We start from the raw sequence: 24,893 nt of genomic DNA, 5'->3' as shown, positions 1-24,893 counted from the left end.
CAGGAGCAGCCAAGTTGTGACAATCAAAAATGTCTCCAGACATTGCCAAATCTTTCCTGGGCGATAAATTGCCTCTAGTTAGGAGCCACTCTTTCAGAGGGGCGCCTGGCTGGTTCAGAATAGAGCCTGTGACTCTTGAGCTCAAGATCGTAAGTTCCAGCCGCATGTAGGACATGGAGCCTACTTAAAAAAAAAAAAAAAGAACCATTCCTTTAGATGTTTAAAAAATACGAATATATAAAAAATCTGAAAGTTACTGGTATTCATTTTATTTTATTTTTTTAAGTAGGCTCCATGCCCAGCATGGAACCCCAACCCAGGGCTTGAACTCACAACCCTGAGATCAAGACTTGAGCTGAGATCAAGAGTTGGACACTTAACCAACTGAGCCACCGAGGCGCCCCTGAAAGTTATTGGTTTTAAAATGCCATGTCAGGGGCGCCTCGGTGGCTCAGTCGGTTAGGTCTCCAACTTCGGCTCAGGTCAGATCTCACATTCGTGGGTTTGAGCCCCGCGTCAGGCTCTGTGCTGACAACTCAGAGCCTGGAGCCTGCTTCTGGTTCTGTGTCTCCTTCTCTCTCTGCCCCTTCCCTCTCATGCTCTGACTCTCTCTGTATCAAAAATAAATAAAACGTTAAAAAAATTAAAAAAACCAATAAAATGCCATGTCAATTTACAAATCCAAAAAATAAATAAATAAATAAAATGCCATGCCATTGACCTCCTTTTCCAAATGTACAAAGCTTTGAATTTTTCCATTGCATTTGATTTTGAAAAAGTGGTTTTTACATCTCTGAGCTCATGTGTTTCTCAAAGCAACTGAGAGGAATTATCAGCTGCATGTTAAAATGTCCACCATGCAAAAGAAGTAACGGAAGTGTATAAAATATGCAAGGGAGAAAGAAATTCAGTGACTAACCCAAGGTCGCTAATGATAGCACAGTGGGGTCCAATTCCCAGAACTGCTGTTAGCCCCATTTCTGCAAATTACATCCCACAAGAGAAATTTCTTTTTATAGATCTCCACACACCATAACCTTTTACTTTATAGGAAAAATTATAGGAGACTTAGATGCACTTGATCATAAATGCTTAGCATACTATGATAAAAGGAGAGATGGCCAGAGAGATTAAACATTGGCTTGTCTTTGCTGAAAGCAGTTGAGCTCACAATCAAATCAGAGGAATCATTTACCAGGCCCACTGGATCTTGGCCCTATAACATTATGTTATTTTGAGGGAGATGCTGATGACAGTGCTGATACCAGCCTGGGAAAACAAAAACAGGTTTCGTGTCGTTGGGCAAGTTTTTATGGCCTGTGTGCCTCGCCTTCAGAAGAATTAAAGATAGAGTCTTCTGTTTCTACATTTTTTTTCCTAATAAAAAATTTACCTAGGGGGTGCTGGGTGGCTCTGTCAGTTCAGCATCTGACTCTTAGTTTTGGCTCGAGTCATGATCTCGCAGTTCGTGAGTTCAAGCCCTGCATCAGGCTCGAAGTGGAGCTTGTTTCGGGTTGTCTGTCTCTGTTCTTTACTTGCTCACTCTCTCAAAATAAATTAATACACTTAAAAATATATTTAAATAGTCAATATAAGAATATATGGTTATCATAAAAAGTACAGAATTTATAAAGTAAAAACTGAAAATACCTCTCCCCAGAGGCCACCTGACCTTTAACGGTGGTTCATAGCCTTCCCAACCTTTCTCGTGATCTTCTGGTTCATGGCTTTCTAGGCTTTTCTTTCAACCTTACTTCAGATTGTCTTGCTTCATATTTTATAATATGGATTTTTCATGGTCTAGACAGTCTCCTATTGCTTCCGTATCCCTTCTTTATGAACATCTGTGTACCTTGTATACTATTTCTGCTTTCTTTATATATTCCCTTCCCACTCTCCTACATTTTCCTGCTGTCAGAAGAGAAGAGTGAAGTGTTCAGTTATTCCCACCCTAAGTAGTCTGGGTCTTTTCTGTGCTCTGTTTTCACCTAGAGCACCTTTGAGTTTTGGTTTGGTTTGGTTTTGGTAAGAGCAGCTTTATTGAGATATAGTTTATGAATCAAACAGTTCACCCACTTAAAGTGTATAATTTTGTGGGGTTTTTTAGTGTGCCGTTATCACCAATCTTAGAACACTTTCATCACCTCAAAAAGAAATGCTGTACCCTTTAGATATCACCTACCAATCCCAACCAGCCCTAAGCAAACATTAATCTACCTTTGTCTACAAAAATGCTAATTCCTGACATTTCATACACGTGAAGTCATATAATACATGGTCTTTTGTCTCTGGCTTCTTTCGCTGAGTGTGTTTAAAAACACCCATGTTGTGGCATCTATCATTCTTTCATTCCTTGTTCCATTGGAACTAGATTCCAACTGTGTAGATTCCATTAATATTCCTTTGTGTAGACATACCACATTTTGTGTATCCATTCACAGTGGACACTTGGAGTGTTTACAACTAGTGCTTTCCCTTGGAGTGGGATCACTAGGTCGCAGATGGTAACCTTGTGTTTAACTTGTAGAGGAACTGCCAGACTTTCCCAAGGCAGCCGTACCATTTTCCACTCTCGCCTGTAGTGTTTGAGGATTCTGATGTCTCCACATTCTTGTCAACACTTGCTTTTACCTGACTTTTTGATTATAGCCACTCCAGTTTGTGTAAAAGTGGAATCTCTTTGTGGTTTTGATTTGCATTTCTTTAATGACTAATGGTGTTGAGCATCTTTTCATGTGCTTGTTGACCATTGTGCATCTTCTTTGAATAAATGTCTATTTGGATCTTCCTTCCATTTTAAATTGGATTCTGAGTTATAAGAGTTTTTTTCCTTAAGATTTTCTTTTTAAGTGATCTCTACACCCAGTGTGGAACTCAAATTTACAATCCTGAGATCGAGTCTCATGCTCCATCAACTGAACCAGCCAGGAACCCCAGGAGTTCCTTATATATTCTAGATACAAGGGCCTTATCAGATACATAATTTACAAGTACTTGCTTCTATTCTCTGGGTTGTCTTTTCACTTTCTTGATAGTATCCTTAGAAGCACAAAAGTTTTTAATTTTAATGAAGTCCAGTTTATTTTTTCTTTAATTTGTTGTGCTTTTGCTGCCATATTTAAGAATTAATGAACAAATTCAAGGTCATGGAGATGTTAGTTCTCTCTTCTAAGAGTTTTCTAGTTTGGGCTCTTGCATTGAAGTCTTTGATCCATAAGTTAATTTTTATATATGGAATAAGGTAGGGGTTCAGCTTCTTTTTATCTTTCTTTGTTTCTTTCTTCTTTTTCTTCTATTTTTTTTTGCGTCTTCTATCCAACTGTCTCAGCACCATTTCTTGAAAAAAACTATTCTTTCCCTTTATCAAATATCAATTGACCATAGATGTATTTGCCTCAATTCTATTCCATTGATCTATATGTCTATATTTATATTAGTAGCACAGTGTCTTGATTAGTGTTGTTTTATAGTACGTTTTGAAAATTGTGTGGGTCTCCCTACTTTATTATTCTTTAAAAAAAATTTTTTTATGTCTTTATTTTATTTTGAGAGAGAGAAGACAGAGAGTGGACAGGGGAGGGGCAGAGAGAGAGGGAGACACAGAATCCAAAGCAGGCTCCAGGCTCTGAGCTGTCAGCACAGAGCCCGATGCCGGGCTTGAACCCACAGACTGTGAGATCATGACCTGAGCTGAAGTCGGACGCTTAACTGACTGAGCCACCCAGGCACCCTCCCTACTTTATTATTTTTTTTCAAGGTTGTTTTGGCTATTCTAGGCCCCTTACAATTCACCGTGAATTTTAGGATTAGTTGGTAAATTACTACAAAAAAGGCACGAGGGATTCTGATAGAGATATGTTCAAACTATAGACCAGTTTAGAGATTGCCGTGGATCTGTTGATCCATGAACATGGAATGTTTTCCATTTATTTAGATCTTATTTAACTTTTTTAAACAATGTTTTATAGTCTTAAGAATGTATGATTTGCACTTCATTTTGTTAAATCTATTCCTAAGTATGTTATTCTTTTTGCACATGGAATTGCGTTCTTACTCATTTTTGGACCATACTGCTCCGTATTTTTAATGCTTGGGTTCTATCTGTGCTTTGTTCCCCATACACTAATGCCGAACATGCCTTACAATTCTGGGTTGTTCTGATACCTGGGAATTCAGGGATGAGCAACGACACTGGAATGTGAGTTCCTTGAGGCAGAGACTGGTCTCCTGGTTTCCTGAGGTGAATTCACCAGTCTGACCTCATGTCCTTGGCTTTGTTTCAGGGTTTCTTGGAGGAGACCTGCCTCTTTTATGGACATTACACCATTGATGGGGTGAAATTTCAGAACTTCACCTATGATCTGCCCTTGGCCTATTTGTTAAGCACAATTGCCTACCTGGCCCTGAGCCTTCTTTGGATAGTGAAAAGGTAAAATTTATCTCTTCTTTGTGTGGATGCTAATCAGGCCTCTACTGGGTTGCAAGTGTTAGAAACCCTACTGTGACTAACTGGGGTAAAGGGGACCTGAGGGGCTCAGAGAACCAAGGAAGGGAGGAAGCTCCAAATTATAGGAAGGGTAAGGATATAGGTGTGTCTTCCAAACAACCAAAAGCAAAGGGCTCCTTCATCTCTGATTCTCCTGGTGGTGGCTTCCTTACATGGACTCTCAAAGCCACAGGTTCAGAAATCCTTTTGAAGAGATTCAGGCTCTGCTTCACTCAGGTACCCAAACCTGACCCTTCAACTAAGGCCAGCAGGTCAAGGTCATAGAAGAACCTCGAATTTTCTAGGGTAGACAAGTGGTTCGGTGGGAGGTGCCGATTCCCAAGACATGAATAGCAAGGAATATTAATTACTTTAATTACTAACAAACAACTATTCTAAAAAGTACCAACAGCCCAAACAATAGAGGTTGTATATCTTTCTTACGTGAAGTTCTGAATTAGAGACACAGGTTCCTTGGTTAGACTCTTTCTCAGTCATTCTGGGACTCAGGTTTAGCGAAGTTCAGCCATTTTCAGCGTGTGGCTGGAAGGGCAGGAAGGGAAAAGAAACACAGAAGAGTAGCATGTGGGAGGTGTTCGTGGGCTAGGCCTGAGAGTGGCACGTGGCTCCCATTCCGTTAGCCACAGACCATAGCCACCTGCAGGGGAGGCTGGGAAATGTCCCTGGCTGGCAGCCGCTTTCTGGCACTAACATTATACTACAGGAAAACCACAAGTTTTTGATGGACAGCTTGCTCTCTCTGCCCCAACAATATTGGTTGGCAGGCAGGGTCAGGGATGGGCACCTCTTTTGCCCACTTCACTGACTTCACTGTCTGTATGGGATCATAGGTGCCGTAAGCCGTGGGGCTATGAAGCTCCGTATCACAGGCATGGAAGGGACTGGGGTGTTGAGCACTGAGTTTGCCCTCCATGGAGACTAGACTAGGGCTCACCACCACAGTGAAAGTCCCCGAGCCTAGCTGGGCACGCATATCCTGAGTTGGGATTCATGAGATGAAAATTAAGCGCTGTGTGTCCATCACCCACTCAGGTGGGTGGCCTCTTGATACAAAAAATCAATGGCTCATTTTAAAAGCAGAGAGGTGCGTGGTAAAAAAAATGTGAATTGATTGGGGTCCGGCTTTGCTACTCAATAATGGCAGGGACAGATCCCGAGTTTTATAGGCCTATAGTTTAGAGAATTTGGAGGGGCGCTCTGTGAGATGAAGAATACAAAAGTGTCTTGTGTAAAGCTTGAAAAAATAGGAGCACCGAGGTGGCTCAGTCGGTTAAGCGTCCGGCTTCGGCTCAGGTCATGATCTCACGGTTCGTGGGTTCAAGCCCCACGTAGGGCTCTGTGCTGAGGGCTAGCTCAGAGCCTGGAGCCTGTTTTGTATTCTGTGTCTCCCTCTCTCTCTGACCCTCCCCTGCTCGTGCTGTCTCTCTCTGTCTCTCAAAAATAAACAAAAAGCATTAAAAAATATTAAAAAATAAAAAATAAAAACAACAGGACCATATGAACACATTGCCGGAGGCTCTCCCAGGGCCTTGGCAGGAGCCCTGAAGATAAAAGCTTTATTAGCCAATTAGTGGCTCCAACTCCAGATCTTGCTCATGCCCCTCACCTCAGGGCTCTGATCGCTTCCTGGAGAAGACGGGAGGGAGGCCTGCATGTGATGTCCTGGGAAAGGCCCATCCCAGGAGGAGGAAGTGCTGTTAGCCGCAAGGAGTGTGGACTTTGGGGTTCAGAGACCAAGGTTCAAATGTCGCTTCACGTCTATGAACCTCATTTTCTTCATCTGTGAAATGTGCAGACCCAGAAGGGTTGTGGGAAGATTAGCTGAAACAAGGCAGGTAGAGGGCTTAGTACTGGGCCTGGAACCTTCCAGACACTTAACTGGATTTAAATTACCATCGTTGTCCCTGTCAAATTAGTCCCCGTTCTTCCCCTGACTCTCTGGGTCTAGGGAAGTAATTTTTCCCATCTTCGTGTCTCTGCTTTCTCATCTGTCTGTGTAATTTTGGTCTAAATTAGAGGTTTTCAACTGGGATAGGACTTCAGAATCCCCATGGAGCTTTCCTTTTTTTTTTTTTTTTCCTGTTTTTTCTTTTTTAAATTTTTTCTTTTTGAGAGAGCATGAGCGGGGGAGGCACAGAGAGCAAGGTAGACACAGAATCTGAAGCAGGCTCTGGGCTCTGATGGTCAGCACAGAGTCTGACATGAGGCTCGAACTCACTAACTGTACGATCATGACTTGAGCTGAAGTCGGATGCTTAACTGACTGAGCCACCCAGGCGCCCCCCATGGAGCTTCTAAAATAACATATTTCTGGACCCCATGTGGGATCCACTGAATTAGGAATCTCAGGGTGTGAAGCCTTCTGGGAGTCAGCACTTTGGAAGGCACCCCAGGTGGTTCTGATGTAAAATTTTTGCCGTGACCTTTTGGTAGAATGACTGATTATAATTCCCTTACACTCCTGCTGTCTTCACAATGTACCAGCAAATCCTAAAAATATCCTGCTTCATCTACACAGTGTGTGGCGTTTGATGTTTTTGTAACATCAAAGGCTGGGGTCTATTTTTTCCAGGAAGGCATTTGAATGAATTAGAATTATGAAGTGTGCGACAGAGTGGCATCTGATGTAAACAGGTGCTCACTAAATATTTGGCTATTTACCATTTAAGTCATTTATACATTCATTTATCCATTAATTGGATAGTGGTCGTCTTATGGTCCAGGCATTCCAGATAGAAAAATGACTAGACAGCCAGGGTGCATGCCCTCACGGAATTTAAAATTTAGTCAGGTTGGGGCTCCTGGGTGGCTCATTTGGTTAAGCGCCCAACTTTGGCCCAGGTCACCATCTCACGATTTGTAAGTTCGAGCCCCAGGCTCTCTGCTGTCAGCACAGAGCCGGCTTCCGATCCTCTCTCTGCCCCGCCCTGACTCACGCTCTTTCTCTCTCTCCCTCCCCACCTCTATCTCTCTCTCAAAAAATAAACATTAAAACATTTTTAATTGAGTCACGCTAAGGGGCTGCAAGACGATTGCAGATTTGGGTCATTGCTGTGAAGAAAACACACTAATGTGAAGTGGGGGTCACAACTTCAGATGGGGCAGTAAGGAACCTTTGAAAGGGATATTTGAGCTGAACCCTGAAAGTTGCAAAAGGAGCAGCCATGGAAGAGGCAGGGTAGAGGGTCCCGTAAGTACAAAGGCCCTGGGGCCGGAGAAGTTTGTGTGTTTCTAGAAAGGAAGCAGGCATGGTAGTTACAGCAGAATATGGGCGTATGGGAGGAAAGGCCCAGTGCAGGATCTCTAGGCCTCGTTAAGGAGCCTACATTGGATTCCAGCTGTGAGAGAAGCCACTGGGCAGATGAAATGATCTTCAGCAAGCCACCTGATTAGCCGCCGCGCATAGAATGGTCCAAAATGTGTCCATGTTAAAATGAGTGGAGAGTGCAGCCGTGTGTACCCCTTTTTAAAAATTCTTTTTATTGTAAACTAAGCCAATCTCTGGGCCTGTATGTTGTTGTTCTTCTAAGAGAGGGACTCATGTTTTGGGGTCAGGTCAGTGGAAGGGTTCAAAATCAACCTGATCCGGAGCGAGGAACACTTTCAGAGTTACTGCAACAAGATCTTTGCCGGCTGGGACTTCTGCATCACCAGCCGCAGCATGGCCGACCTGAAGCACGGCAGCCTGCGCTATGAGCTCCGGGTGAGTGCCGCTGGCTTCTCCCTCGGCCGGTCCTTGCGGCCAAGCCGTGCCCTGGAAAGCGGTGGGGTGGGGGAGGCGGGGGGTGTAAAGCTTACAGAGGAGCTGGGTCGGGGCCAGGCTGTCTCCAGTGCTCAGCAGGTTTCCCCCGTGTCGGTGTCAAGAGCTTTCCACGGAGGAGGTGCCTGGGGGGCTCAGTCAGTTAAGCGTCTGACTTTGGCTCAAGTCATAATCTCATGGTTTGTGAGTTCAAGCCCCACACCAGGCTCTGCACTAGTGGTGCAGAGCCTGCTTGGGATTCTCTCTCTGCCCCGTCCCCACTTGAGCTCTCTCTCCCAAAATTAATAAATAAACGTAAAAAAAAAAAGTGCTTTCTACAGAGATCTCCTTCCCCTACGCATGGAGCTGATGGACTGGGGGTTAGAGGAGATGTCGGGGCACGAGGGTGGGTGGGACGGGAGGGTGGCTCCCCTCCTTCTGCACCGCCTCATGCTGTTGTTTTTCTACCTGATGAGAATCTGTCATGCATCACGTATGCCAGGAGAAACAACTAAGAGGGAATGCCACTATGATAAAGTGGAGTGGAGAGAATACGAAAAAGTACAAGCAAATTTCTAGATTCATAAGGGGAGAAAGAGGAACAAATAGTATTTTGACCAAACCCACCATCAAAAGGAGGAGGGGACAATTATACCCAAAGCATAATAAAGTAAGATGGGAGGAATCAAGTCGAATGTATTATCTGTTTAAAGGAATGACACAGGGGCATCCGGCTGGCTCAGTGGGCTAAGCGTCTGACTTTGGCTCAGGTTGTGATCTCACGGTTCATGAATTCAAGCCCCACACTGGCCTTGTTGCTGTCAGCCTGTCAGCACGGACCCTTCTTCGGAACCTCAGTCCTTCTCTCTGTCTCCCTCTCCCCCACTCACACATCCTCTCTCTCTGTCTCTCAAAAAATAAATAAAACATTAAAAAAAATTAAAGGAAGGGCACATACTGCATATAAGTAATGTCATGAATAGGTTATGCTTCTGTTTTCACATTTATTGTGAAATCTAACTGTAGCCTTAAATAGGAGGCTCTGCCTTCACTTAGGTCTTTAGTAGACCTGAGAACTAGTTGGGTCTGGGAAGAGATCTGGGGGGAGACGGATGCGTAAGGAAGGTCTTACAGATGGCTGGATGGGGTATGACGATGAATCACAGGTTCAACCCCTGAATATCCCTTCACCCGTGCTCACAGATGAGTTTTCCTTGGCCCTCAGGCAGATCTGGAGGAAGAAAGAATACGGCAGAAAATAGCAGAAAGGACCTCAGAAGAAACGATACGGATTTACTCTCTGAGACTGTTCTTGAACTGCATTGTTCTGGCCGTTTTAGCCGCGTGCTTTTATGCCATTTACAGAGCAACGATATTCTCACAAGAGCACATGAAAAAGGTGAGTACTCTGTGAAAGTCATTTTAACTTTTACTCTGGCTGGACGTTTTGTAGGCCAAGTGCATTGTCTGAGGTGGATATAAGTTTGGCTGATAAGACAGAGAACTGGAAATCAGAGGTGACCAATTTCCACCTTTATTTTGTTTTATTTATTTATGTTTTGTTTTAAGTAGGCTACATGCCCAGCGGGGAACTCGCAGCCCTGAGATCAAGACCAGAGCTGAGATCAGAGGTTGGACTGAGCTTAACTGATTGAGCCACCCAGGAGCCCACAATTTCCACTTTTAATAAAAATACAAAAACATCCAAAAAGAGTGTTTGGAATTCCTCCTGGAATCTGCAGGATTCAAAATTCAGGCTTGCCTGCCTACATTTAATCGCCAACTCCCCTACTTATTAGTTAGGGCCCCAGTTTACCTAAAATAGCAGTGGTTTTAGGGGCACCTGGGTGGCTCAGTCGGTTAAGCGTCTGACTTCTGCTCAGGTCGTGATCTCACTGTTTGTGAATTCGAGCCCCACATCAGGCTCTGTGCTGACCGCTCGGGGCCTAAAGTCTGCTTCGGATTCTGTGTCTCCCTCTGTCTCTGTTCCTCCCCAGTTCGTACTGTTTCTTTCTCAAAAATAAATAAAACATTAAAAAAATTTAATAGCAGTAGTTTTAAAAATCCAGGTTGGTCTGCTGGCTCTGTTTCATGAAATCAGCCCCCAGGTTCATTCCTGCTGTGGCCCTGCCATCCTTAGGGTGCAAGAGAGTTGAGTCCCTCCGCATTCTAGCCAGTGGGAAGGAGGGGAAGGGGTCGGGAAGGCACACCCGGTGCCCTTCCTTCAAGGGCAAGACCTTGTGCTTGCATTTAAAACTTCCACTCACACCCCTCATGGCTGCATCTAGCTATAAGGGAGGCCGGGAAATACAGTTTTATCCCACACAGCCGTGTATGTGACCAAATAGTCTATTACTCTGAAAGGACGGACCGGCTAGTCCAAATCAACTATGACTATGGCCTTGAAAATACTTTACGTTGCCCATTAATACAGACTCCATGGATTTTTTTTCTTTTTTTAATGTTTATTCATTTTGGGGGGCGGGGGGTCAGAGAGAGAGAGAGAGCGAGGGCGCGTGAGTATGAGTGGGGGAGGGGCAGAGAGAGAGGGAGAGAGAGCATCCCAAGCAGGTTCCACACTCAGCATGGACCCTGATTCAGGGCTTGATCTCCTGACCATGAGATCATGACCCAAGCTGAAATCAAGAATCAGATGCTTAACTGACTGAGCCACCCAGGCGCCTACCCCATCCATGGATTATTTTCAGTACTTGATCTTAATTAATCCAATAGACTTAATTTTTCTTCTGTGGTGCTAGAGCCCAGTTCCTCTATTTGAACACCCAAGGAAAGAAACGGCTTATGTTTATGAGCCATCTGAAATGACATATACGTTTTCTTCTGTTTGTTTTTTAAATACATATAGTTGAATTCTTTTTTTGTTTGTGTCTTCCAGTTCTATTGAGACATAGCTGACATGCAGCATATATGGGGTTCAGCGTAATGACCTGACATACTTACAGTTCAGTTCTTTCAAGATCAATTCATTTCTGATGCAACTTCCCTTTGTTATCGTCATAGGAAATTGACAAGATGGTGTTTGGAGAAAACCTTCTGATACTGTACCTGCCTTCTATTGTGATCACGCTGGCCAATTTTATCACCCCGATGATCTTCGCCAAGATCATCCACTATGAGGATTACTCCCCAGGCTTTGAGGTCCGGCTGACAATTCTTAGGTAATGCCTAGCCATGCCAAGCAGATCTCCGCTTGCCCCCTTTCTTGCCCATTGGTGACTGTTGTACCCAGATTTTAATATCGCCCCCTAAAACCAGAGATTACCTGGGAGACCGAATCACGCATGCAAAAGCAAAGGGCTTTATTACGAATTTAGGCCCAGCCAGCCTAAACTCGGGCTCACAGACTTACTGGATCCACGTGGAGTGAGCCCCGAACAAAGGCAGGGTAGGGCTTTTATGAGTTTGGGAAGGGGGAGTTACAGGAAATACAGTGATCCAGTCATTATTATACAATATTATTGACAGCAGGTCTAACCATTCACATTGCCTAGAGTATTTGTTACTTTTGGCGGGACCCAATCACAACTTCAGAGTATTGACCAATCACAGAGTGGGCCCAGGACCCTCACCCAGGCACCATCTTCAGGTCTCAGCCTCCATCTTCAGGCCTGCCCTTAGAATGTTACAAGGGTGGTCCCTTTTGCCCTGGGCAATGTGTGCCCTTCTATTGTTTCATGGAGTCAGTTTCAGACCTGCATCCTTACATTGACCAATTGTGGCCCCTTTTCCTGCTGAGCCAGGAGTCCTCTGCAGCCTTCAGACGGCCCCTGTGAATGAATCAGAGTGTGCCCACGCAGTGAAATCTCTTTGACTCAAGCATGTACTCAGTGGTACTATATTTTGTGTTCATGTGTTAGCCTGTTGACAGCTGAGGGCATCAGGTCAGGGACCTGGGAGGCGGTGCTGCTCGGAAGATGCCAGAAATGACGAGTATTTACCAGCAGAGAAGGGAGGGAATAAGAGAGAGAGAGAGAGAGGGGATAAAACATATCTTACTGGAGCTGTTGGCTGCTGGGGCCCAGTCCTACTGAACAACTTGCAGTTTAGGTCGGAGAGCTGTTAAAGAGTTCCCGCCCAACAAGGTATTCATCCTGGACTTCCTAAAAGTGGCTCCTCCCAGAGGCATTAACTCCACCAGGTCCCCCTACTACCCTGGGGCCTGGGCCTTGGGAGGCGATGGGAGGAGAGTTTCAAGGGCTTCACAGGCAGGAACCTGCCTGAGGCATCTGCCAGAATAGTGAGCGCCAAGTATAGCGAGTCAGTGAGTCTGGGTCACGGCCTAGATGTGCTACTGCTGACTTGTAACTTGTCGTAATGTCTCCCTCCATTCTTAATAAATATCCAGTTTCCTAGAAGAAAGAAAGAAAGAAAGGAAGGAAGGAAGGGAGGGAGGGAGGAAAGGAAGGAAGGAAGGAAGGAAGGAAGGAAGGAAGGAAGGAAGGAAAGAAAGAAAGAAAGAAAGAAGGAGCGAGCAGCTGTAACGCAGGGTCTGGGGAGCTAACACAAATGAGCTGAAGAGGACCAGTTGGGGACTGTGTGAAATAGAGCGTTTCATGCCTCAGAGGGCAATTGCATGTTAAAAACAAAACGTTTTTAAAAAGTATTTATTCATTTTTGAAAGAGAGAGACAGAGCATGAGTTGGGGAGGGGTAGAGAGAGAGGGAGACACAGAATCAGAAGCAGGCTCCAGGCTCCGAGCTGTCAGCCTGATGCGGGCTCGAACCCACAGAACGCGAGATCACGACCTGGTTCAAAGTTGGATGCCCAACCGACTGAGCCACCCCAATGCCCCCAAAACCTTTTATTTTGGAAAATTTCAAACAGAACGGAAGGTATAATGAATCCCCCTTACGTCCATCACTTAGTTTCAATCATTGCCCACATTTTGCCAATCTTGTTTCATCTGTCCCCCTCCCCAACTTTTGCTGGATTATTCTACCGAAATTTTATCTCACCTTTTTTTTTCTCCTTAACACACTGTCATCACACTTAACAAAATCAAGCCAGTTCCCTGGTGAAGTTGCAAACCGCCTTCTAGGATTGTTTTGTTCAAACCAGGATCCAAACAAGATCCACAAGCTACATTAGATGGTTACGTCTCTTAAGCCCCTTTTATTCTTTTAAGAATTCTGCTTCCCCTTCTTTATGCCATTGATTTGGGGGAGACACTGGGCCCTTGTCCCATAGAACATCCCCCCATGTGGATTTCGTTCACTGTTTCTTCGTGGTGTATTGTGCCATCCTGTTGCCTACAGTTGCTGTAAAGTGGGTCAATTCAGACTTTCCCTTAGATTCCATTTTTAGTTACGGGCCCCTCCCCAGTGGTGCTGGGTACTCACATTCCACCAGGAGGGACATAATGTCAGGTGGCAGCCTACGTATCCAGGAGAGTGAGCCGATGTGTGGCTTTGCCCCCCCCCCAACTTTTTTATATTTCTATTTTTTTACAAGCAAACAATAGAAAAAGCTTTTTCTAGCTCACTCTGCCCTCCTGTCTTTATTTGTTTATTTATTTCTGGGAGAAAGACAGAGTGCATGAGGTGGGCAGAGAGAGAGGGAGACAGAGAATCCCAAGCAGGCACTGCACTGTCAGCGCAGAGCTTGACAGACAGGGCTCGAACCCACAGACCATGAGATCATGATGCGAGCCGAAATCAAGAGTTGGGCTCTGAAACGACTGAACCGCCCAGGCCCGCCTCCTCCCCCCCTCTTCCTGTCCGGAAACCTGTTCCCCAGGCAGCTCTCCTCTGCATGGTTGTCACTGTTCATCTGCTTGTTTTGTGTTCTTCTAGAAATAGGATCCTATCTAAGTGACGCTCTGTAACATGCTTTTTCCACTTCCCAGTATATCAGACATCTCTCAAAGCACATACTTAGAAGATACAGTTAGTTCCCTGCAGGGGTGCGCAACGCTCCCTGTGGCCGCGTCATCGTGGATGCAGGGATTCCCAGCTTTCTCCTCCCCGCACCCCTCCCCCCACCATTTAAAACATTGTGGCAAGTTATATATATAGCATGAAACTTCCCATTTTAGATATTTTAAGTGTACAATTCAGTGGCATTAAGTATATTCCCAGTGCCACCAGCACTACTATCCATTTCCAGAACGTTCTCATAATCCCAAACAGAAACTCTAATTATTTCTGGGTTTGCTTTGAAGCTTTTCTGCTCTTAGCTTCAGTTCCAAGGAGCCAGCCTGCTCCAAGCTCCTCATCCCGTCCCTTCCTCCCACCTTCCCTGCAGGTGTGTGTTCATGCATCCCCCTCCTCCCGCCTTCCCTGCAGGTGTGTGTTCATGCATCCCCCTCCTCCCGCCTTCCCTGCAGGTGTGTGTTCATGCATCCCCCTCCTCCCGCCTTCCCTGCAGGTGTGTGTTCATGCGGCTGGCCACCATCTGTGTGCTGGTGTTCACCCTGGGCTCCAAGATTACTTCCTGTGGGGACTACTCCTGTGAGCTCTGTGGCTACAACCAGAAACTCTACCCGGTGAGGCTACGGGCTGGGAACGTCCTGCAGGGTGGGTGATCCTGGGCTGACAGGCTCAAGGTCAAGTCCTCAGAGCTCTGGGTTTGAATCCCAGTTGACCTGCTTTCCTGCTGTATAGCAGAGTCTGGTACGGCAGACACTTCCAGAGGAGCGTCTGCTTGTGGCCTCTGGAGGCGGCAGGGCCTGGGGGCGAAAGACCTTTGGAAAGAGTCTGAGAACCTGGCTTTCTCTGCCCCAGGTCAGGCCCCATTTTTTCTCTCTCTCTCTCTTTTATGATTTTAAAGTAACCTTTCCACCCAATATGGGTCTCGAACCCACAACCCTGAGGTCCAGAGTGCGTGCCCTACCGACCGAGCCAGGAGCCCCAGGGACCTCATTTTCTCTTGATCTCTTTGGTTGCAGTGCTGGGAGACCCAAGTTGGGCAGGAAATGTACAAGCTGATGATCTTCGACCTCATCATCATCTTGGCTGTGACGCTCTTTGTGGATTTTCCCAGAAAGTAAGTATGAGGGATACCCCTCTTATTTCCTCCTACCCCTGCGACCCCCTCCCAGTCCTCACTGGAGGCCCCCGCCACACTGCCTCACAGAGTGCTGACAGAAATCACCAACAACCCTCCAGGCCATTGACCTCATGGTCCTTCAAAGGCAGCACGAACAGAAGTGGTGCCAGCTTCCATGAGTCTTCCACGGAGCTGGCTTCCTGCCATTAGCACAGCCACTATTGGGGGGACCCTTCAGGTTCACACCCCGGCACTGCCACTGGCTGGTCATGTGACCTTGGGCACGTTATTTAAGCTCGGTACCTCTTTACCTACCTGCGAAATGGCGGTAGTAGCATTGGCCACTTCACAGGCCTGTTGTGAGGATTACATGAGAAAATGCAGAGAAAAGTACTAAGCAGTCAACAAAATATTCACTATCACATGATCACCATTATTTTTTAAAAATTAAAAAAATTTTAATGCTTATTTGAGAGAGACAGGCACGAGCAGGGGAGAGGCAGAGAGAGGGAGACACAGAATCTGAAGCAGGCTCCAGGCTCTGAGCCGTCAGCACAGAGCCCGATGTGGGACTTGAACTCATGAACCATGACCTGCCCCAAAGTCAGTTGCTCAACTGCCTGAACCACCGAGGTGCCCCACATGATCTCCATTATTATGTTGCAATCATCATATTATTACTGGCATCACCTAGAGCCTTACGTGAAACTGTTCGCTTTAACCACTTTCTTTTACCCACGTGTACAGATTATTCAGGCATGTCAGAAGTCCAATAAGCCCTTCTAAATAAACTTTAAAAAAGAAAGTGTCCACTTAAAAACCTACACAAATATGACATGAACGTATGCTCATTAAAAAATGTTAAATATTTAGTATTTAAATAAATACAGAAGCCCAGAGCATAAGGAGACTTCTCCTTTGTCACCATGCTCCCCAGTCCCTCCTGACTTCCTAGAGGTGGCCATTGGGGTCGATCCAGGAGTCCTGGGGCACCTGCGGGCTCAGTCAGTTAAGCATCCAACTCTGATTTTGGCTCAGGTCCTGATCTCACGGTTCGTGAGATCGAGCCCTGTGTCAAGCTCCGTGGCTGACAGCATGGAGCCTGCTGGGGATTCTCTCTCTTCCTTTCTCCCTCTGCCCCTACCCCTGCATTCTCTCTCTCTCAAAAAATAAAAATAAAAATAAAAACCATTTACATAGCTACATATGTAAGTAAGCACACAGTCTTGCTAGAAGACTTGTTCTTTCCCCCCCCTTTAAATGGGATCACAGGACGTGTGCATTGGTCTGCGGCTTACTTTTTTTCCTCTCTTGCACAATGTCATGAATAACTTTCCAGTCAGGACCCATGGGTTTCCCTCGTTCATTATAAGGGCTGTCTAATATTCCACTGTGTTCATGGCTTGGACATTTAGATTGTATCCAGTATTTTTTTTTTAATGTTTTTAATGTTTATTGTATTTTTGAGAGAAAGAGAGAGCACAAGTGGGAGAGGATCAGAGAGAGAGGAAGACACAGAATCCGAAAAGGCTCTCGTGTCGAGCTGTCAGCACAGCGCCTGATCCAGGGCTTGAATTCACGAACCGCGAGATCATGACCTGAGCTGGAGTTGGTGCCTAACTGACTGAGCCATCCAGGCACCCGTGTCTCCAGTATCTTTGCCAACGCATGGCAGTCTACAGTGAACAGCTGTGTGTGTTAGTCACAGACCCCTGGTCCTGGGGTTTCTATTGGAAGCGTCAGGAAGTGGTTATGCTGGGCAGTAGGATTCTCAGAAGCCATGTTCTCTGTGAATACAATTACTTTTTGAGCCAAGTGGCAAGCCAGAACACAGAGACTGCCCATGTCATTAATGGTCACCACAACCTGATGTAGTAGGGTGTGTTATAATCCCCTACATTCCAGATGAGGAAATGAAACTGTAGATCTGAGACTCAGACTCTGGTCTTAATGATTCCAGAGTTCATGGTCTTCTGCAACTTCTAGACACGTTTCCACGAGAAATGTGTGTGGAAATAGTCCTGAACTGCCGGACGTGGTCCTGTGGCCTTGGCAGGTACCAGCAATCCAGGTGAGAAACTGTCCTGTTTGTTTCCAGGATCCTGGTGACCTATTGTTCCTCTTGGAAACTGATTCAGTGCTGGGGACAGCAGGAGTTTGCCATTCCCGATAATGTTCTGGGGATTGTTTACGGGCAGACCATTTGCTGGATTGGAGCCTTTTTCTCCCCTCTTCTCCCTGCAATTGCAACCTTGAAATTCATTATCATCTTTTATGTGAAAGAGGTAAGGAGAAGGTTGGGTTGGGGGCTGATTTTATGGACCATTCTTGATCTTGCAAGGCATTCGGCAGTCGTGCGTCTGGAGCCCACCCATGTCCCATCAGATGCATCAAAATTACATCCCTTATTTGATATATATTTTTATTCTGGAAAACAAAAAGACTTTGAATGGATTTCCACATTTTTATAATATTGAGAGTTTTGTTAAGATATTTTTTTGCTCTGGGCACCTGGGTGGCTCAGGTCATGATCTCGCAGTTCATGAGTTCGAGCCCCGCGTCAGGCTCTGTGCTGACAGTTCAGAGCCTGGAGCCTGCTTCGGATTCTGTGCTCCATCTCTCTCTGTCTCAAAAATAAATAAATATTAAAAAATTTTTTTTAATTAAAAAAAACGGATTTTTTTTTTTTTTGCTCCTGTGATTTAAACGTTGTTTTTGTAGGTAACCATCTAAAAGTCGAGTTGCCATTGATCCATCAGTTGGTGGTGGCACATCTGGTGATATTTAACAAAACATTTGTTAATTTAAGTTTTATAATTTTCTGTTTGGATGTTGGAGGCATTGTATTTATTTTCAGGTCTCAGTTATTTATGTAGCTCCTTGAAGGGCTCACAGGCTATAAGCATTGTGCTTGAACTAAGCGCTAAATGGGGAGAGTGGCCCTGCAGATGACTGACTGATCTGGGCTCAGTAACTGAGCTTCTTTTATTGTTGTTGTTATTATTATTATTATTATAGAAGCAGTAGGGCTCAAAATTAAACTTTTAAACAATGCAGATCTGTATATAGGAACTTCCGTCCCTTCCTCCAGAGGTTCCCTCTACTACTACTACTACTACTACCAACAATATTCATAATGACAGTAATGATAATAAGAAAGCCACATGCCCTCCACTGCTGTACACTTTACACAGGCTATCATATAATGCTTACACATATCTTTTGAAGTAGGTATAGACGTTAGTCATATTTTATAAATCAGGAAGCTAAAGTTCAGAGAGGTTAAGTAACTGGTCCAAGGTCACACAGCTTAGAAGGGACTCCAGATTTCCTTCACTCCAGAACCTAAGCTATTTAATCCTTAGGTTAGCAGAGCCTTGAAGTGAGCCTACCCAGATGTTTTGGCCTTTGATGAATGTTCTGATGCTTTCACTTGGAAACTTCAGTTGGTTGAAGTTACAGAAGGAGAGATGGATGTGAGAAAACATATAGGAACTTGTTCCCTTTCCAGAAAATATTGGTTACCCAGTGCTTTCCTGGTGTGCAGCCCCATAAAGATATGTGGCAGCACGAATAGTTCAGGGGCACGGGCTGAGTTCTGACAGTGCAGGCCTGAGCAGCCAGCTACCCCCAGACAGGACACCGGGTCCCTGGCTCTGGCTGCCGCTGAAGTCAGAACAGCTTGATGCTCCTCCTCGTAATGTTTTTTTTTTTTTTTTAAGATTAAGGAGAAATTTTATGCCTTTGACTCTACCTTTCACCCCGTTTCCACTCGATATTTCCACAAGTCTTTTTTGCCCCGATGGAAATATTAATGTTAATATACAGGAAAAATAAATGCTTATGAAAAATTCATGTTATGAATTGTTGTATGTGAACATGGATCCATTTAGTAATATTTAAAGTCCTATAAGGTCTTTAAAAAACTTAAATGAGCTCATACAGCACAGAGTTCTGAAATCTGCCCTTGCAGTTTCACAGTGCTGTCCGCACAGGACAAAAGCGCATGTCCTTTCTACTCAGTGTGCCACGCACTATAACCTTTTAGCGACCCCGGTTGATAGCTCTTCCGTTGCTTCCACCTCCTCCCTGATGTCAGCAACTGTAGCAGGAAATATCCATATACGTGAACGTTGGTCCATCTATTCTATTTTCTCATCAAGGTGAATTCCCCAGGGTTGGGGTCTGGATTGAACATGTTCATTTTCATCTATATTGCCGACTACCCTCCAAAAAAGTTGTACCAGTTGAATGCGTGAATGTGGGAAAGCTATACTTTTTGTTCTTTTTAAATTTTTTAATGTTTTATTTATTTTTGAGAGAGACAGAAGACAGCACAAGCAGGGGAATGTCAGAGAGAGGGAGACACAGAATCTGAAGACAGGCTCCAGGCTCTGAGCTGTCAACACAGAGCCCGATGCAGGGCTTGAACCCATGAACCGCGAGATCATGACCTGAGCTGAAACTGGACGCTCAGCTGACTGAGCCCCCCAGTGCCCCCAAGGAAGCTATACTCGTATTTTCTCCTTCTTTCTCTCCCCTTAGATGAGTCTTCTTTATACCTGTCGGCCCTCCCCACGGCAGTTCAGAGCATCCAATTCTAATTTCTTCTTCCTGTTGGTGTTGCTGATAGGGCTGTGTTTGGCAGTAATCCCTCTGACGATCAGCATGGCACGGTAAATATGACTTTGTTTTCTAGAACATTTCCTTGCTTCTTGACATGTCCCTCTTTTATGTTAAAGTGTCCATTGTGTTCTTTACTGGCTTTTCGAACTCATGGTGTTCCACCTTCAGAAGTCAGTAAGTCACTCCTGGTTTAGCCGGGCCCACCTTTGTTTTGGACTCTCTCTCTGGATGCCGGAATGTCTTGGTCCACTTCCAGAACTTGCGTTGCCAGTGTTTTAGAGAGTGTTGGTTGGGTCTGTCCTCCCTCCCACTTTTTTCCTAGGACCTCCCTGCTGGTCTCCTTTTGTATTATTTCTTTGTTTCTGATTACAAAAATAATACATCTTCACTGTAGAAGGCTTTAAAGTACCTTCACTGTGACAAACACTGAGCTCGGTGCTAGGAATATGTAGACAATTCAGACATGGCACAAGGAATATAGTCTGGTGTGGAATTTGGTCAGAGCATAAGTGCTGAAGACTAGGGATCAGAAGTTGAGGGCTCAGACCCCACTGACCCTACTCCCTAAGAGTATAACCATTTATACCAAAGGCCAATGAATGTTTTCCGTAAAGGGGGATCCTAAATATTTAGGCTTTGTGGGCCATATGGTGTTGGTAGGTACTACTCACCCCTCCTGTGGCATCATGAAAACAGCTGTAGACAACATACAGACTAATTGTCATGAGTTATTCCAATAAAACTTCACTTATTAAAAAACAGATGGTGGGCCAGATTTGGCCCTAGGGCTATAGTTAACCAATCTGATTTATTATATCCTCATGGAATTCCATTTCTTCATCTTTAAATTAAAATCCTTGAACTTTTCTGTCTCTCAGATTTTATTTTTAACTGTTTGACTGTATATTTTTATTTTTTTTGTTATAGTAATATATGTAATGTATAAAAAACAGTACACAAGGGTGTAAATGAAAGGGAAACAAATTTCCCATTATCCACCCTTCTGAGTCCCACCCTGCCAAGGTAACCGCTGCTAATCTTTTATGAATACTTCCAGGAATTCATATGAATACTATTTATCTTTAAAAACCGCATATGGAATAATGCTTTAATCCTGTTTGGCAGCTTATTTTTTTCGCTTAATTTTTTGAGGTGCCCTTTTCCATGTCAGCACATGCAGAACTCCCCTCCTTTTAAAGTGTTTTTTAGCTTTAATTTTTTAATATAATAAATAAATATATATAATATATAATATAAAATATATAAAATGTAAAAATCTATAAAATATGTAATATGTTTATGTGCCACTAAATTAAAAGAAAGATAAGAATGTATGATGGAAGCAGTTAATTTTCCAGTCCCGTTTCCCAGTCATTTCACATCTCTGTCTCTTTCAGTGTTTTATTTTTTTTATTCTCTTTTATGAATGGATCATAAATTAGTCATCCATTGCCTTAAACAATAGGTTGCTTCCAAGAATTTTTTTTTATCCATAAAAATAGGACTGTGGTGGAAAATCTCATACACAGAACTTATTCTTTTAGGCCTTAATTACAAATTTTTTCCACTGAATTTTATTTAGTTTTCTCCCACTTTTTACTTTGAAAAATTTCAAATGTGTAGAAAAGTTAAAAAGAACAGCAGTAATGGAGATTCATATACTCATCACTGGATGTCCTGGTTGTTAACATTTTGCTACGTTTGTTTTATCTCTCTCTACGCATACATTTTTTATGGGTGTGATGACCCATTTGAAATTGTTATAGGCACCGTGAAAGGCGTAAATAATAACCTCAGCCACCCCCATTTTGCGATCTGGGGGTGCAAGAAGATACGGGCTAAATACTCGTGCATGCAGCTCCTAAAAATAAGGACATTCTCCTTCCCATGCATCTGCAATAACATCACATGTAAGAAAATTAATGCCATCCTATTTCTGCCATTTTCAAATTTCTCCAGTTGACCCCAAAGTCTTTTACAGCCTTATTTTTATTTTTTAATGCTTATTTATTTTTGAGAGAGAGAGAGGGAGGGAGGGAGAGACAGAGAGAGAATGAGTGGGGAAGGGTCAGAGAGAGAGAGAGGGAGACATAGAATCTGAAGCAAGCTCCAGGCTCTGAGCTGTCAACAAAGAGCCTGACACAGAGTTCAGACTCATGAACTGTGAGATCAAGACCTGAGCCGAAGTTGGAACCCCAACCGATGGAGACATCCAGGTGCCCTATAGCCTTATTTTTAAAATGAGAATCTGCCTAGGGCACCTGGACAGTTGGTGGCTCAGTTGGTTGAGTGTCCGACTCTTGATTTCAGCTCAGGTCATGAGATCGAGCCCCACGTGGAGCTCCACACTGAGCATGGAGCCTGCTTGGGATTCTCTCTCTTTTTCTCTGTCTCTCTCTCTCCCTCTCCCCTCTCCCCTTCTTGCACGTACTCTAAAATAAAGTAAAAAAGAAATAAAAAAAAAATAACATGAGGATCTTTCGAGTTTTACCCATTGCTTTTCATTGCCATGTCTCCTTACAATCTCTTTTAATCTTTAATTCTTTGAAGAGTCCACAATTGTTTCCTCACCTCCAGACTAGCAGATTGGTAAACACAAAATCACCACTACCTTCTGGATCTATTTGATTGCTGTCTTACCGTGTCACTTAACTTGCTCTTCTGTGCTAAATTTCTACAGATTAGGTAGAATTTCAGCGTCAGCATTTTTGATCAGAATATTCTAGAAGGCCTGTAAGATCAGGCTGTTCCTCACAGGTCACTGATGACAAAGTCCATGGCCGGGTGGAGGAGCGACCCTCCGCCTGTGCTGCCTGCCTCCCCCTGAGCCCCTTGGTCTTTGCCCCGGCAGCATCCCCTCCTCGAAAGCCTGTGGGCCATTCACCAACTTCAACACCACCTGGGAGGTGGTCCCCAAGACAGTGAGCACCTTTCCCAGCTCCCTGCAGTCCCTGGTCCACGGCGTCACGTCGGAAGCCTTTGCAGTGCCTTTCTTCATGATCATCTGGTGAGTGAGAACCGCGTAGACCCTTGTGAGGATTCACCGTTGAGACGGGTGGACCCTTCTCCACTGGGAAATGGGAGCTCACCTGCTACACTTGACAAGTTACCAAACCTCTGTGAGCCTCAGTTTCCCATCTCTAAAATGGGCATAATAATAGTGATTCTTTTTATTGTTTTATTTATTTTTTTAGAGAGAGGGAAAGACAGCGTGAGCAGGGGAGGGTCAGGGAGGGAGGGAGATACAGAATCTGAAGCAGGCTCCAGGCTCTGAGCTGTCAGCACAAAGCCCAATGTGGGGCTCAAACCCATAAACCGTGAAATCATGACCTGAGCTGAAGTCAGAGGCTCAGCTGACTGAGCCACCCAGGCGCCTCAACAGTGATTCTTTATGAGGGTCATTGAGCGGGTTCAGAAAGATCCTCCAGGTGAAACACTTAGCCCAATGCCGGACATAAAAACCCAAAGAATATTGTCAATTGATACTACTGATTATTCACAAAATCGCTGGCTCTTTGATGAAGGAAGTCATTACTGGGCAGAGAGAAGAGCACCAGGTTAGGCACATGCACTTGAACCCTGGCTCGACTACTTCTGAGTAGTCTGTGTTCTTCCTGTGCCTCCGTTTCCTCACCTGGACAGTGGGGGTAAGAATGGCACATACCTTTCAAGGTTGTGACATGAAGGAAATGTGGTCAATGATGTAAAATGTTGGTGCGCCTGGGCGGCTCAGTTGGTTAAGTGTCCACCTTTGGCTCAGGTCATGATCTCATGGTTTGTGAGTTCAAGCCCTGTGTCATCAGGCTCTGTGCTGACAGCTCAGAGCCTGGAGCCTGCTTCAGATTCTGATTCTGTGTCTCCCTCTCATTGCCCCTTCCTCTCTCTCTCTCTCTCTCCCTCTCTCTCTCTCTCTCTCTCTCTCTCAAAAATAAACATTAAAAGATTTTTTTTTAAATTTGAGATTCTTAGCAGAGGACCTGGCCCTTAGTGAAGGCTCAGTAAGTGACAGGTGTTATATGTCAGGGTGACAGGAGTCTTTGCTGCACAGTGACTGATTTTGCGTGGTAAAGTATTCTAATCACAAATGCACATCGAGGGCTTACTGTGTGGTGGCCCTTGTTCTAATTACAGTCTTACAGTCTACCCTCATGATTCCCAGATTTCAGGCGGGGTTTTTTTTTTCCTGTAATGTGAATGTGCCTACATGCTAAAATATTTTACAACCCCCAAAGTCAGTACCTGAGGCAATCTCACGGTCATTTGTGGACTTGCACAGAGTAGCAAAACATTTGAGTCACCCAAAAGGCATTGTCTTAGTGAGTTTGGGCCGCTACAACAAAATATCCTAGACTAGGTGCTTATAAACAACAGAGACTTATTTCTCACAGTTCTGGAGGCTGAGAGTCCAAGGTCAGCGTGGTGAGGGGCTTACAGATTTCGGGTGTCCTCACATCGCAGAAGGACTGAGCCAGCTCTCCAGGGTCCCTCTTCTCAGGGCACTAATGCCATTTGTGAGGGACCTCATCACCTCCCGGAGGCCCGACCTTCTAATGCCATCACCTTGGAATTAGGATCTCACCGTACGGATTTTGCAGGCACACACACACACTCAGACCAGGGCATGCGTGTCACCAGCTGAGGTTAAACAAGCAATAAGCCTGCCATCTTGTTCCAGCTTTCACACTAGAAATGTCTTTCGTGATCTATTTAGTGCCAGCTTTCTTGCATGTTGCGCTTTTGGTGGCTTATGTCCCTGTATGAAATGGCCCAAGTGCTTCTCGTGTTCCTAAGTGCAGTGAGAGGTTCCTGAGAGAGATGTGCCTTACAAGGGAAATATGTATATCGGGGTATCTGGGTGGCTTAGTCGGTTAAGTGTCCGGCTTCCGCTCAGGTCATGATCTCGCAGTTCATGGGTTCGAGCCCCGCGTCTGGCTCTGTGCTGGTGGCTAGCTCAGAGCCTGGAGCCTGTTTCAGATTCTGTGTCTCCCACTTTCTCTGACCCTCCCCTGCTCA

At 44.7% G+C, this 24,893-nt stretch overlaps 1 protein-coding gene across 4 annotated transcripts in view; it reads left to right on the top strand.

Moving 5' to 3' along the window:
- TMC7 (transmembrane channel like 7) overlaps positions 1 to 24,893 on the top strand; it is a 56,644-nt gene that overhangs the window by 26,844 nt on the left and 4,907 nt on the right. For 2 of the 4 annotated variants that reach the window (XM_029949438.1, XM_029949442.1), the window contains exons 6-14: positions 4,284 to 4,429; positions 8,063 to 8,210; positions 9,472 to 9,645; positions 11,268 to 11,425; positions 14,634 to 14,751; positions 15,154 to 15,251; positions 17,353 to 17,539; positions 19,800 to 19,930; positions 22,732 to 22,887. In XM_029949438.1, coding sequence (XP_029805298.1) covers positions 4,284 to 4,429; positions 8,063 to 8,210; positions 9,472 to 9,645; positions 11,268 to 11,425; positions 14,634 to 14,751; positions 15,154 to 15,251; positions 17,353 to 17,539; positions 19,800 to 19,930; positions 22,732 to 22,887 — 1,316 coding nt within the window. The remainder of the gene's footprint in view (positions 1 to 4,283; positions 4,430 to 8,062; positions 8,211 to 9,471; positions 9,646 to 11,267; positions 11,426 to 14,633; positions 14,752 to 15,153; positions 15,252 to 17,352; positions 17,540 to 19,799; positions 19,931 to 22,731; positions 22,888 to 24,893) is intronic. The other 2 variants (XM_029949439.1, XM_029949440.1) reach the window with 2 other exon arrangements.

The sequence above is a fragment of the Suricata suricatta genome, chromosome 8 (assembly GCF_006229205.1).
Source record: "Suricata suricatta isolate VVHF042 chromosome 8, meerkat_22Aug2017_6uvM2_HiC, whole genome shotgun sequence".
In the NCBI taxonomy this organism is placed as follows: Eukaryota; Metazoa; Chordata; class Mammalia; order Carnivora; family Herpestidae; genus Suricata; species Suricata suricatta.
Note: the sequence above shows the minus strand (reverse complement) of the source record. Positions and strands in the feature narration are given on the sequence as shown.